At 49.4% G+C, this 14,981-nt stretch overlaps 3 protein-coding genes across 3 annotated transcripts; 2 read left to right on the top strand and 1 right to left on the bottom strand.

The window, feature by feature from the left end:
• The first annotated feature begins 4,317 nt into the window (after positions 1 to 4,317).
• Positions 4,318 to 7,359, top strand: LOC117839049 (heptahelical transmembrane protein ADIPOR3). Its single transcript, XM_034719286.2, has 3 exons — positions 4,318 to 4,741; positions 5,635 to 5,959; positions 6,447 to 7,359. The coding sequence occupies exons 1-3, from the start codon at positions 4,482 to 4,484 to the stop codon at positions 7,098 to 7,100; spliced, it is 1,239 nt and encodes a 412-aa protein (XP_034575177.1). The 5' UTR covers positions 4,318 to 4,481; the 3' UTR covers positions 7,101 to 7,359.
• Positions 7,360 to 8,090: 731 nt separating this feature from the next.
• On the top strand, positions 8,091 to 10,503 carry LOC117839050 (lecithin-cholesterol acyltransferase-like 1). Its single transcript, XM_034719288.2, has 2 exons — positions 8,091 to 9,246; positions 9,408 to 10,503. Exons 1-2 carry the CDS (start codon positions 8,897 to 8,899, stop codon positions 10,288 to 10,290), a joined length of 1,233 nt encoding a protein of 410 aa, XP_034575179.1. The 5' UTR covers positions 8,091 to 8,896; the 3' UTR covers positions 10,291 to 10,503.
• Positions 10,504 to 11,477: 974 nt separating this feature from the next.
• LOC140221234 (uncharacterized) lies at positions 11,478 to 12,510 on the bottom strand. Its single transcript, XM_072290551.1, has 2 exons — positions 12,405 to 12,510; positions 11,478 to 12,079 (listed from the first exon to the last, which is right to left on the bottom strand). The coding sequence occupies exons 1-2, from the start codon at positions 12,508 to 12,510 to the stop codon at positions 11,478 to 11,480; spliced, it is 708 nt and encodes a 235-aa protein (XP_072146652.1).
• Between the last annotated feature and the right edge of the window lie 2,471 nt (positions 12,511 to 14,981).

Raw genomic sequence — 14,981 nt, 5'->3', positions numbered from 1 at the left:
TGGACTAGTTGGTTTTTCACTCGATCATTCTTCCCATTGGTTCCGACGATGGTCGTCCAACATAATTTAAGGAGGCACTGCGACGAGTGGATAGCCTAGCCCTTAGCGTGCTGATGAATGGGCCGGTGCCACGCTGCAAACCAAATAATATGATTAGGTTCGGAGTTTGGATCAGATGGTTCCGGACCATACCACGACGCCAACCAAACACGCTATTTTTACTATCTGATCCCAGCCAATACCCCTTTTTTAATTTCACGATAAGATTTCGTCTATACTCTGTTTTTTGTGAGTGTCTTTACTTCTCTGTCAAAAAAAAATACAATTCTATATTTATCTAGACAAGCACTTATCCATATACATAGCTAGAATTTCGAGATGGAAGGAGTACATAGGCAATCTCCGGTCTATTCACCGACGATGAACATAATCACATTAGAATTTGAACCATGTTAGGTAAAGTCATGCAGCTGCAATTCCACCACCCACAAGGTGTTTTCACATATATTTTTTAATGACATGCGTCTCTTAGGTGACGCCTCGACACCGTTCTAAGGTCGCACTCCTTTTTCCTTATGATGATACACGTGCCTTGGCTGTTCCCGCATTACATGTTTGTTTGGCTCATTGGAAGTCCTTAAGCCAAGGCAAGCTAGCAGATTATACTGATGGGTTGAAGATAGGACGAACATGACATGCTGCGTTGGCAAGCTGAATCAACGACCAATAACTCGAGCAACTCTGAAGACTGAAGCTTCATTTCTGAGAGTCAAGGCATTTGCTTTGTCACTTTTCTGGAATGCTTGGACAGATTTAGTCGGTTGGTTAGTGAAAAGCTGACTGACAACTGAAGCTTAGTATAGCTTACTGTGATAATCGAATTATGCTTTTCCTCCCGTGATTTCTTTCCATTGTGGTAGATCAGTCAGACTGAAAGATACAGGACTCTCACAAGATGTTTATTGTTAGCAAGTATGGCGGTTTGTCAACTTAAAATGGCTCTTCATTGGTTCTAGGGCTAAGTAATCTTACATTACAACGAGGGCCAGATGAAACAGAATATCGATGCGAGTAAACAACACGACAGGAGTTAACTAGCCCAGCTCTATGCAGAAATCATGATTGCGCTGGCTGCTTTACGCAGGAAGCCTACTCAGTAATGAAATGGATTTCAACTAAGATATATAATGAATAATGTATGCATTTTCGAAAGAGAACAATGTACTACTAGTTTTTTTCGTAAAGCAATGTTGTTGTAAGGCTACTAGACTTGCACGTAAGTCAGAATTCTACAAGCATTGTTGTCCCATCGTCGTTGCACATTGCACTGCGTGGATATTCGCGAAGAAAGCAATGAATCCAAGAGTAGCGATGTTCTTGGGAGAATAATGGGAATCTCAAGTGAATGCGCGATGCATCAACTGCCACTGTGGATTCCACCTCTCGAGAAGGCTTGGATAACGGGCTTCTCCAAGGACTCATCACCTGTAGCAACTGGCTGCAACGAATATGTTAGATACGTAGCACTGATCTATCCGAGCAGTATGGAAATGGAACCTCTTTTTATTTTGCGAGGAGTATGGAAATGGAACATTTCTTTTTTTGCCGAGGAGTATGGAAATGGAACATAGGCCACAGACACACCATATCTTTGATTTTTCAGAGTTGTTGGATCTGGAGGAATACAAGTGTGGCATGTGCGGCATCTGGTTCCTGAATTCGACTTATAATCTGTAAGATAGGGAAGAATTATTTGAATTATAATAATCTGACATGTGGATTGTTATGTTCTAGTTATAATCCAACTTATGTTCTAGTTATAATATGTTCTAGAGCCTATTTGTTTCCTTTTACATATTATAAGTTGGATTATATAATCTGGGATGGGAAACAAGGTGTTAGAGTCTCCAGGATACATCACATATCTCATATACGTAGCTATAGATTGTCGCAGAAGTATGGAACTCCATTCCAAACTGTAGGTCGTTTTGACTTTTCTAAGTGCATAGCTTAGATATAGTGTATGTCTAGATGCATAATAATATCTATAAATCTAAAAATGAAAAACGTCCTGCAATTTGGGATGGAGGGAGTAGGTGATAAGACACACCGTATCTGAATTTTCAGAGTCTCTGGACAAGCTCAATGAATCCAAGAGGAGCGATGTTCTTGGGAGAATGAGAATCTCAGGTGAATGCATGATGCAACCGCCACTGGAAACCGCTTGATTCCACCTCTCGAGAAGACTTGGATAACTGGATTCTCCAAGGATTCATCACCTGTACTAGGCTGTAGCAGCTGGCTGCAACGAATATGTCCGTAGAAAGTATTGAAACGGGGCATGGATGACAGACACACCATATCTTGAATTTTCAGAGGTTTTGGATCCGAAGGAATACAAGTGCGGCATGTATGGCATCTGGTTCGTTCTGGATGCTTCAATCTCCCGCCTGAATACAGATACTTGTGAAAAAGAAGGGCACTCACTACATACAGATTGCAGAGCAAGCCGAAAGGAGCAACCGCTGTTGGTGGCCACATCCAAATCGACAAGAATGCTGGTATTGTTCTTGCTCCTTCCGTGTCAAACAGCACTACCAGGAAATGCTTTCGCTTGCCAGATTCTGGACATGCTGATGTCGATCTTTTACTGCTGCGTTGCTGATGATCCTGCAAGGCGGCAACTGGCTGCCAAACAGGAGACATCATTGCACTGTTGTTGATACTTAGCATTGGGCCGGGCTTATAGATGGGCGACAAGTCCATCAAGAAGACACGTCCCACAAGCCCATTCAGCATTAGTATGGGCCAACAGACTTTAGCCCAACAATGCCATACTTCTGGCGCGTTAAAAATGATGACCGGGTGCTATCGTCCTCGCCTCCTCGGATCCCAACGGTCAAAAACAAATGTACGTGGTCTGGTTTTAACCCATTCAACCGGTGAAACCGGCCCGCGCTGAACCATTCTTGCATGCGGCCTCTCTACCCGCCTAACCCGGTGACTTAAAATTCTTCAAGCGCTGTGGCCCCGCTACAGGAGGAGTAAGCAGTGGGCCCACCAAACAAATAAAAAAAAGGGAAAAATAAACTCTTCTTCTTCGCACCGCCTGCCCAGTTTCTCTCTCCACCCTCTCGCAGGAGCGCCGCGCCGCCTCCTTCAGATCCGCTGCCGGCAATGGCAGATGTCATCACGCGCCACGAAAAATCGATTCCTTATGCATCTACTATCCTGCTATTTATCATGTTTACCCTCGTTGGCATATGGAAGCGTGGTGACCTGTCAGATGATTGCTGGAGGACCAGCTGGTGGCGGCGCAGTGGTGCGCGCAGAGATGAGCCCCGAGCAGCTCTTGGATCTGCTATCGGGGAATCGTGCAGGGTCTCGACGATCGCCGTCGGAAGCGATAGAGAGGTCGGTGTTACCGGATGCCACTACGCCGCCGCCGCAAACAAATAGCACGTGCTCCGCCTGCACCAGCTCAGCGACCTAGAATTCTTCCTATTCCGCGTCGACGGCGGGACCTCGGCCGCAAGAGCACGTCCAGCCGCACTAAGCTGGGCGTAGGGTTCCATTTGCTTATTTTTAGCACGTGTCACATAGAATGTTTAGATATTAATTAGGAGTATTAAACGTAGACTATTTATAAAACCCACTACATAAGTGGAAGCTAAACGGCGGGATGAATCTATTAAGCCTAATTAATCAATCATTAGTAAATGTTTACTGTAGCAACACATTGTCAAATCATGAACTAATTAGGCTTAATAGATTCGTCTCGTCGTTTAGCCTCCACTTATGTAATGGGTTTTATAAATAATCTACGTTTAATACCTTCTAATTAGTATCTAAATATTCGTGGTGCTAAAAATAAGTGATTGACGCATCCAAACCGCTCAACTTAAGTCCCTTGCGGGCTGCGTGGTTTGGTTAGAAAAACCCGCTAAACCCGGACCATGTACAGGCTAAATGTTCGTACCCGTACAATCAAAATCGCCATATCTGCCATTTCGTTTTTATTTCCGGTACCTCGACGAAGTCAGGTGACGACACGACGCCCACTTGGGGATTCCCGCACGCCTCCGTCTTTTTCCCAAAACGCGCGGCACGCCAGATCCGTCAGATTCACTGCAGGCGGAGAGCACACACGCGTGACGCGTGTGGGGTGGGACGACACGCCTCGACGGGCGGAGGCGCCGAGCCAGACGCGACGGCACGGCACGAGAACCACCACGCCACCCACGGACCCAACCCCGCCGCGGCCTCTCCTAAATCCGGGGCGAGAGAACGAGTCGTAAACCCCGAGGCGCGGCCCCCTCGCCGAGACCCGCGGCCCCCTCGCCGAGGCCCACGGCCCGACGCAACCCAACGAACGGCATCACCGGCCCCGTGCCTGCCCTGCCCACCCCGGCGAATATTCGAACGAGGAAGCCGCATAACCCGGTGCGGCTCCCGTCTCCCTTTACCCCCGGCGGCGATCGATGGCCCCGACGGCGGTGGCGACGGCGGAGGAGGCGGAGAGGCTAGCGGCGGCGGCGTGGGGGGAGGAAGGGGAGGAGGAGGGGAAGCGCGGGGCGGGGATGAAGAGGAGGAAGCGCTACGGGCTGGTGGAGTACCGGGCGCTGCCGGGGTACCTGCGGGACAACGAGTACATCCACCGGCACTACCGCTGCGAGTGGCCGCTCCCGCAGGTGCTGCTCTCCGCCTTCTCCATCCACAACGAGACCCTCAACGTCTGGACGTACGTAACACCCCTCCCCCTTCTCGGTTCTCTTGTTGCTTGGTCCAATTGATGCTAGTTGCCTCGTTAGGGGGGAGGAACGGGAGATCAATTTTGATGTTACAGATTGCAATGCCCGGAATTGAATTGTTCGGTAGATTTGATTTCTAGGCGGAATTGTGATTCATTGTTTATGACTGAGATCAATATGGATTGGCGAAATATCTCGCCGTATTTTGTTTAGCTGATCCCATCATATTTGTGATGGCTCATAAAACCGTAGAATTCGTCAATCTCTGCAACTATGGAAGGTATGAGTAGCGTCCCTGCCCTGTTCATCTACCCGAAAAGGACATTTTCTGAAAACAAATCTAATGGAAAAGGACTGGACCGCCAACTAATTAAAGAAGCTAGCTTTCGTTGGGGTATGCTTTTTTTTTTCCTGAAACTATAGTTGGTGCGTTGCTGATGACTGGAGGGTCGCCCCTTATTGTTATTAGTGTTCCTAACATGAGCTAGGAAGTAGGAACATTGATAGAAATTGACCAAATTTATTGTTCCACTGTAACACGTATATGTTTAACTCTGATGAGAAAGTGCAGTACTGAATCGGAGGTGCATGTTTCTGAAAACAGGAATGCCCATTAACAGAGTTTTGCAATTACGTGATGTACAGAGTTTTTCCCCCTATGCCTTGCCTCTTTTTGCACAAATCCTGTATGTACGGATTTGCATATTATCAGTAAACTGTGCAGGTTGGAGGTAAGCCTCCCGTAGTTCCTCTCCAAAATTCCGCAAAAAAAGTTCCTCTCCAAAAGGATGTTTTTTTGTTTGACAGTATGCTGGTGTGCTTTTATGATTTGCAATGTGTATTTTAGTTACTGAAGTCTTCAATTGAATAATGTACATTTCAGGCATTTGATAGGATTTTTCATCTTCCTCGCTCTGACCATATACACTGCAACCCAAGTCCCGAATGTAGTAGATATCCAGAGCTTGAAGCATTTGCCAGATGTGCTGAGAAATGCAGACATTCATAAGATCCAGGCGGAGCTTGTGTCATGCCTTCCATCGTTACCTCACCTTTCTGATTTAGAAAAGCTGAAGGATGAGCTGAAGAGCTCGTGGAATTCTATGGAGGTTCTTCCGTCTCTGTCCCGTTGGCATCTCTTGGAGTTACTCTCAAATTGCTTGCCACACAGATTTACCCATACCAATGAAACAAGTTTGTCTGTTCTTGTAAGTTATCTATCGACTTAGTTTCCTTTTTTTACTTTGCTGCTAGAGTACTACTGGTACTTTACTGCAGGATTCATGGTAGTTGATCTAAGTTGATGCGGACCAAAGTTTCACTTACAGATAATCATCAGTTAAAAAATATGGAATTAACTATCACTAGCAGGTTACTGTAAAAGAAGTAGCATCCAGGAAGTTGCCAATCTATTGGATTGAAAACATTAATTAGAGCAGTCACTGCTCACCGCCAAATTTACTGAAGTGTAGTCTACTATTGTTTGTAGGTTCATATTCAGAGAACAAATTATGATTTGAATCAATCCTTTTTGTTCGTATTATAAATTTATTTCAATGTCATCCGAATTCTCTAGCAGTGGATGTTAATTCAGTCCCGTCATATCTGCTGTGCTCGATCAATTCAAGGACCTGCTGCGACCTGTGCATTGAGAACTTGAAACATGACAAACTTTCTTGTTTTCCTTTTGTGCAGCAAAGCATGAAGGATGATATAGCAAACATGATTGCACCAGAGCTGATTAGACCAATTGCACGATGGCCATTCTTCGCCTTCTTGGGAGGAGCCATGTTCTGCCTTCTTGCCAGCAGCACTTGCCACCTTCTCTCCTGCCACTCCCGCCGCCTAGCATACATCATGCTTCGACTTGATTATGCAGGCATTGCTGCACTTATTGCCACATCCTTCTACCCTCCTGTATACTATTCTTTCATGTGTTACCCCTTCTTTTGCAACCTGTACCTCAGCTTCATAACCATCCTAGGTGTGGCAACTATCGCGTTCTCTCTACTCCCGGTCTTCCAGAACCCCGAGTTCAGAACCATCAGAGCGTGCCTCTTCTTCGGCATGGGCGCATCAGGTGTGATCCCTGTTCTTCACAAGCTGGTCCTTTTCTGGCACCAACCAGAGGCATTGCACACGACCGGCTACGAAGTTCTGATGGGGCTCTTCTACGGACTGGGAGCACTGGTGTACGCGACCCGGGTCCCTGAGCGCTGGATGCCTGGGAAATTTGACATCGCCGGGCACAGCCACCAGCTCTTCCACATCTTGGTTGTAGCTGGAGCATACACGCATTACCACGCAGGGCTCGTGTACCTCAAGTGGAGAGACCTGCAAGGCTGCTGAAAGGTGGTGCATTGTTGAGGCTGTGGATAGATTATAGGTTCCAGGAATTCAGACTGAAGATCGTGGTCCGTTGTAAATTGTAACAGTAAACATGAACGAGTGCTACCGGTTATCAGATCGTAGTCAATAATCCAATGAGGATTGGCTTTTATGCTACTACCTAGCTGTTCCAGGTCGTCTGACCAATGTGACAATGTCAGTACCCGCAATTCTGGGAAAAGTTCTGTTTTCCTTTTGTGCGCCAAAGCATGAAGGATGAGGGTTCTCCTTGTGTCAGTAATTCATCTTACATCGTTGTTGTTGGTCACTTGTCAGGCAAGAGTTCTGGCAAAATTATTCAGAGAACAGGCAATATGTACGAATTATGTATTTAACATCTTAGTAATAACTGCTACAAAGAAAGGTTCCGTTGGTTCCTGATGAAAACAAAGACATTTCGTCCGAGTTTGGAGCCATGTGTTCTTTTCAAAGAGTTTGGAGCCATTTGTGCTGCACATTAGACATAAAACGCCAGGTTACAACAAAGCATATTGTAATTATCTCCCAAACAAACCAATGGGAAGCATATGCTACACACAGTTACAAATCTCCTCAAACTATTTTGATATGGCTAAACAAAATTTTGAAAGAAGAAATATTTGCTTCCAGAAATGGAGATGACAGATGAGGACTGGGGGAAGGCCTCCGGGCCGGGCGGACCAGCTACCAGAGAACAAAAATCAGATTACCATCCATCGAACACAAAAGAATCAAAATTCAAAATACAGACAAAAAGAAAAATCAAGCAGCAGCTTGCCGGCGGCCGCTCCGCCGCCCGACCGAGCACCGTAAGGCGTCCCCGCACCTCCTCCGTCTTTTGCTCGTTGCGGTCGTGGAGGAGAGGTAGCGCAGGGCAGGCGGGGGCAGAGCGACGGCGACGAGCGCAGGGCAGGCGGGTGGCGAGCGGCGGCTGCGGGCGGTCGCCGTCCCCGCGCGCTTCGCGGAGGCCGGGTCTTTCATTGGGGATGTGAGAATTGAAGCTGATGCTGATCTGATCAGATTAGAATGGTTCATTCTGTCACACTTGGGCTCAAGAAAGTTGGAAGTCTGAACATTGAATGGCAAATCGGGAATTGGGAGCTTTAGCAGTGTAGGTTCAGGAGGTTCAGTTTCAGTAAGGACGAGATCGAGGCAGTGCCAATGTCAGCGAAACCATGTCGACGAATGGGCAACGACCAGCTGCATCAACATCGTGTTTTCTGGTATATCAGTAATCCCTATTCGATTACGATTACTTCCTCCAAAGAATTAGGTGTGTTACAGCGTCAGCGCGCACATGAGCAAGCCCGTCCTGAATGATTCCAAAACCGCAAACGCAACCTCCTCTGTCCACATCCAAATTCCAACCATTATCGGAAAACAATAAAGGCGTATGATCTGCATACAGCAACTAGAAATGGCAACGGATTAATACACACAGCATAGAGACAGAGGACGTGCGTCCAAGGGCACACCCTCACGTCCTCGCTGCTGTCACCGTGTCGCCGGAGTCCTACCTGTAATCTCAGCGTTCACACCGTCTCCTCCACGGGGAAGAGCAGGCAAGATCTCCATCAGGGCAGGCCGGCAAGATGCTGCATTGCTATCATGATTTGCGACTGGCGAGGCACATTTGTAAGGCCGTACATGAACTGCAGCAGGACAGACGTCGATCCACGGTGAAAGCAGAGGCGTGCCGATCGTGACGGGAGCACTATAATTGTCGCCGGTGGCCCAGGCGTAGAAATATCTCAAAACACCACGCTCCCATCAGACCCATGGCTCTCGTCCCTCCGCTCCTCGTCGTGGCGGCGCTCCTGGCGCCGCCGCTCGGGAGCGGCGCCGGGAGACTGCACCCGGTCGTGCTCGTGCCGGGATACGGGTCCAACCAGCTGGAGGCGATGCTGACGGCGGGGTACGAGCCCTCGGCGCCCGCCTGCGCCGCCGCCGACGAGCAGGGGTGGTTCCAGCTGTGGCCGAACCACACGGCGACGCGCGACGCCAGCCAGGTCCCCTGCTTCGCGGACCAGATGAGCCTCGTCTACGACACCGGCGCCGACGACTATCGCGACGCCGACGGCGTGGCCACCCGCGTCCCGTTCTTCGGCTCCGCGCGCGCCCTCATCGGGTGAGTGAGCCCTACTGCTCGTTCCGCCTCCACCCACCGCACAAGCACACCTGTCTCTTGCGTCACTCTCAGTTGTCGTGTGCTCGTACACCGTCATCGGCAGCCTGGTGCTTCTAGACTTCCAGTCCACTTGATTGACCTGGACTGACACCCACTGGCAGGTGGGACCAGGTGGTGCGCCAGCTGGAGGGCATGGGGTACCGCGACGGCGAGACCCTCCTCGCGGCGCCGTACGACTTCCGCTACGCCGTCGCGCCGCCGGGCCACCCGTCGGCGGTGGGCGGCCGTTACTTCCGCGACCTCGGTCGGCTCATCCAGGCGAGCCGCCTCAGCCAGGGCCGCCCGGCCGTCGTGGTTGCGCACAGCTTCGGCTGCGCGCTCACGTACCAGTTCCTCCTCTCCCGCCCGCTCCCCTGGCGCCGCCGCTACGTGCACCACGTCGTCTTCCTGGGCTCCGCGCTCGGCGGGTTCGCGCCGGGGATGCAGGTCCTCAGCGCCGGCATGGACTACGGCCTGCCGGGCGTCTCGCGGCCGGCGATGCTCCGGCTGGCGCGGAGCCAGCAGAGCGCCCTGTGGCGCCTGCCCACGCCGCTGGTGTTCGGTGACCGGCCGCTGGCGGTGACCGGCGGCGCGACCTACACGGCGCGCAACATGTCGGGGTTCCTCGACGCGATCGGGTTCCACGAAGGGGTGCGGCCGTACGAGACCCGGGTGCTGCCGATGTGGGAGGCGCTGCCGGCGCCGATGGTGCCCGTCACCAGCGTCATCGGTGTCGGGGTCAGGACGCCCGAGACGTACGTGTTCGGAACGGACGGGTTCGAGGGGGAACCCGAGGTGGTGTACGGCGACGGCGACGGGGACATCAATTTGGTGAGCCTGGCGGCAATAGAGGCCTGGGCCGGGGTGGAAGGGCAGGCCATGGAGGTCGTCAGGCTCCCCGGCGTGCATCACGCTGGCTTCTTCAGCGTCGATTTCGCTGTCGAGAGGGTGGTTGATGAGATATACAAGGCTGGAGGAAGCGTAGAACTCGATCGGACATCATGATGAACAATTGTACTGCAATATAACTGGTGGCAGCTGAAAGTTGGTGTCTTCCTGGTGGTGAGAACATCGGTTTGAGCAGAAAGTTCATCGTGCTCGGGAAATCGAGACCACAGGCTGTAGTGGCTCGTGCGCGTTTATGTCGAACACTTAGAGCCAATGAAAAGAAAAGTTGTAGCTAGTATTGTACCTATCCAAACGGCAAGTTTCGCAACATTTCATTATTCTTATTCCTTACGGTCACCTGCAGAATTAGCTTTTGCTATTCAGCAGGGCCTGGTCCAATGGGCTACTTTGTTTAGAGTTATTGGGCTAGTATTTGCTCGGGCTATTGTTGTGGGTATGGGCCTAATACTTCTGTCCACTTGGCCTTTTAACGGCCTAGCTATAATTTTGTCCCTTTTCTTACCGTAATTGTTTACTTTTTTTTTGCGAACCCGTAATTGTTTACGTTGGGATCACCTTGTCACAAAAACCATGCCACTGGGTTACAATGATCCCTGTGCATAAGCATAAGGGTGAATTCGTGGCCGCTCGAATGATGTTAAGAAACACTATCATTTGGTCGTTTCTTGTTTGATGAAACAAGCATTCGGGTCAAACATGCACTTCTTCTATCTAGACCAATTTTAGTATTTTACACATTTTTTATAAAACGAGATTTGTTAATAGATTTGCAGTAGTACAGTTGCCGCGTCTCACAAAGGCACCACTATGAAGTGCTCTTTCTGGAGTCTTAGGACTAGGTCTGCGTTTCATCCCAGAAGAATTCCTCGATCATCCAAGAGCCATACTAGAGTAGACCGTTTGGATTGGTATCTTCCGGCCCCATTGCTTGCACTGTCCCAGTACGCATCGAGGTTGATGGCAGTGGCCCTGCACCCGGTCGTCCAAGTCCAACCAATTGAGCCATAAAATGGGCCCTGCTACATGTGTGTGGTTCCAAATCATGTTGGGTTTGGTTTGCCTCCACTTCCGACACTTGCAGTCAACTGGGTCTTTTTTTTTTTTGAGATTAGAGAGCCTTCATTCAATCAAAAACGCTGAAGGTTACAATCATTGAGCCAATTCACCACAGGAGAGTCGACTGACGCCTCCTTACCACACCTATCAGCCAAAGAGTTTGCCTCTCTCCTAACAAAACGAACTTCAAAGGAACTAAAAGACCTGCCCAGCTCTCTAATATCATGTCAAATCCCAGCAATGATCGACCTGTCCGTCATCGTCATTTTGATAGCGCTCACTAGCACAGAATTGTCAGATTCCAGGACAACCTTCGGGAGCCCCATCGTTGACGCCAGCTGCAGACCACCGCTCGCCGCCATTGCCTCGGCCATCAGCACCTCCCGGATGGAGCCATACCATCTCGCCTGCGCAGCCCGGACACGGCCTAGGTGGTCTCGCAGCACTGCTGCGCCCGCACCTTGTCCCCTGCAAGCATCAAAGCTTCCATCTGAGTTCACTTTCACCCATCCTTCTTCCGGTGGCTTCCATCTCTCCACCACCCTTGGTTCCACTGATACACCCCGAGGTCCCATGCACATAAGCTCTTCCACTATGTTTGCCACATGTTTCACCGCAGCTGCTGGATTCCAGTTGGTCCGGCCATGCACACGATCGTTTCGGCTCGACCACAGTGACCAGCATCCACAGACAAACAATGCGGCCTCCTCCTTGGAGCAGATCGTCCCTAATATCAAGTCCGTCGTCCACGTCGCCGGGTGTAGGCCTGGCAACTTTTCCCCGGTGACCTCCTTCACAGTCTTCCAGAAGCGCCTCGCCCAAGGACAATCTACAAGGACATGGAACAACGTCTCTGATGGGTTTCCACAGGCTTCACAATGGCTTTCCTCTTGTATGTGCCTCCTTTTAAGCTCTGCCTTAGATGGAAGGATTCCATTAACCACTCTCCACTAGAAAATCCACACTTTCGGTGGTATCTTGAATTTTGACAGCACCTGCCACCATCTATCGCCACCAGACGACGCACCACCCCCTTCTTTCTCCCGGTTGCATCTGGATTGCTTCTCTTTCAACAGTCTATAAGCTGAGCGTACGGAGTACATTCCACTCCTTTCGATCGCCCAGGCCACCACATCCTCTTCCATGATTCTGACTTGGCTGAATTTTTAGTATTTCATCAGCATCAATAGCAATGAAGGTTTGACGCACCAGCTGCTCGTTCCAGGTCCGTGCATTTGCCTCGTACAGGTCATCAACCATGGTCACAGTCACCGTTGGCAGCCAGACTCGAGGCTTAAAAGACTGGATCCCATGGATCCAATTATCACTTCAAATATTCACCGACGAGCCTGGGCCAATACGATGAATCAGCCCCTTCTTCAATACTTCTCGCCCATGTAGGATTGCACGTCACGTCTCCGAGCTCCTCCTCCTTCTGGTGGTTGCAAGAAAGTCAATGCTTGGATAGTACTTGCCCTTCAAAACCCTCGAGCACAGGGCATTCGGCCGAGTCATTAGCCTCCAACCTTGCTTGCTAAACATAGCTTGGTTAAAGAGCGCCATGTCCTTGAAGCCCATGCCTCCCTCCTTATTAGGATCAGTAAGTTTATTCCATCTCAACGATCTTGTGATTGTCCACTAAGCTGCCCCACCAATAATTTGAGGTATATGTTGTCATCCTTTTACAAATATTAGCTGGCAAATTGAAGCAGCTCATAGGATAAGTTGGCACCGCCTGTGCATTAGCCTTTATCAAGACTTCCTAGCCTGCACAGCTGAGTAAATTCTCACTCCATCCACAGATAAAATTCCACATCCTGTTGGGTATATATTCAAAAACTCCATCCGAGACTCTCCCAACCGATGTTGGCAAACCCAAGTACTTCTCCCCCAGTGCCTCCACTGCAATATCCAGGTTGCTTTGGACAATTTCCTTATCTCCCTCCTCACAGTTTGCACTAAAGAAGATAGCTGACTTCTGCTTGTTCACCAACTGACCCGAGCCACAGTGATAGTCATCAAAGATATTCGACACCCGATCAGCACTTCTCTTTATCACCTATGTAAAGATCAAACAATCGTCTGCGAACAAAAGATGATTGATCCACGGTGCATGAATGCTCACCCTAACACAACGAGCAATATGTCTTGGCCCAATTTCCTTCAGCATGCATGATAAGCTCTTAGCGCATAGCAGGAAGAGATATGAAGAGATAGGGTCTCCCTGCCGGATTCCTCGAGAGGGTTTCAAAACTAGAGAAAATTGGCCATTGACTCTTACCGAGAACGATACTGATGTCACACACTTCATCACCAATTCCCTCCATCTTGTAGAGAAACTGAGAGCAGCCATAACATTTTCTAGATATGCCCATTCGACTCTATCATATGTTTTCGCCATGTCCAGCTTTGATTGCACACGCTCCAGACTTCCCTCTCTTATTTCTGAGGTAGTGTATGCCCTCATAGGCAATAAGGACATTGTCAGTAATTAATCTTCCTGGAACAAAAGCACTATGTTCCTCCGATATAATCTCATCAAGAATCACCCTCAATCTATTAGCCATTGCCTTTGAGCATATTTTGTATAACACATTGCATAGAGATATCGGCTTAAATTGAGTTAGTTCCTGCATATTGGCCACTTTAGGAATTAAAATAAGAAGAGTCCGATTTATTTCCTCCGACATCTCCCCTCCATTAAGAAAGCCAAGTATTGCTGAAGTAACTTGTTACTTGAGTGTATGCCAGTGTTGCTGGAAAAATCGGCATTAAAGCCATCTACCCCTGGCGCCTTTGATGGATGCATCTTGAAAAGGGTTGCTTCCACCTCCTCCGGTGTGAACAAACTATCAAGCATATTATTCATTTGTTTAGTTACCTTCCGAGGCATATGGTGTCACACCAGCTCCGGCTCCAAGTTGTCATGTGCCCGAAACAAATTTTGGTAGAAAATACTCGTCATATGTTCAAGCTCCTCTTGTTCCATCGCCTCCATACCATCCTCACGTCTCAACGCACGAATACAAATTGTGCGGCCCCTCGCCCTTGCTTTGGCCTGGAAGAAAACCGTGTTGCAGTCCCCCTCCTTCAGCCATGATATGCATGACCGCTGCCTTTCCATTGCTTCCTCCCTCGCAAGTAATTCCGAAAGCCAGTCAACCAGCTCTCGTTCCCGTGCCATCGGCCCACGATACAACGTGTGCCTTTTCTCAATTTCAACTGCCTCCCAGATTCCTTCACCTGGTTCCTCACCGATCCGAACACATCATGCTCCCACCCTCCTATGGCCCCCCGCATAGACATAAGAGGGGCATTCACTCTCACCAGGTCATTCCCTTGGTGCCTGGGTCCCAGGCTCGCTGCACAAATTCCTTGTATCCCTCGTGCCGAAACCACATGTCCTCGCATCGGAAGGGTTTAGCTTTCCTTCCCCTCCTTTGCCGGGCATTTGTAGCACACGACGGCTGAACAGCCACCATAATGCCACAGTGATCTGATTTTGCTAGTTGAATATGTTGTACCGCCATCTCACCCAGCACATCCAGGAAACGCCCATCTTCAAAGGCCCTATCCAGTCGAACCTTTACATTATGTTCACCCTCCTATTTATTATCCCAAGTGTATGGTAGACCCGTGAAACCAAGGTCATTGAAACCACAATCTGCCACCACGTCCTGGAAAGCATTCATCCGCCACGCCTCCCTTTCATTTGCTCCAAAGTGTTCCCC

Source organism: Setaria viridis, chromosome 9 (genome assembly GCF_005286985.2).
Source record: "Setaria viridis chromosome 9, Setaria_viridis_v4.0, whole genome shotgun sequence".
NCBI classification, from domain to species: domain Eukaryota; kingdom Viridiplantae; phylum Streptophyta; class Magnoliopsida; order Poales; family Poaceae; genus Setaria; species Setaria viridis.
The sequence above is the reverse complement of the archived record's forward strand: the minus strand, read 5'-3'. Positions and strand labels throughout refer to the sequence as shown.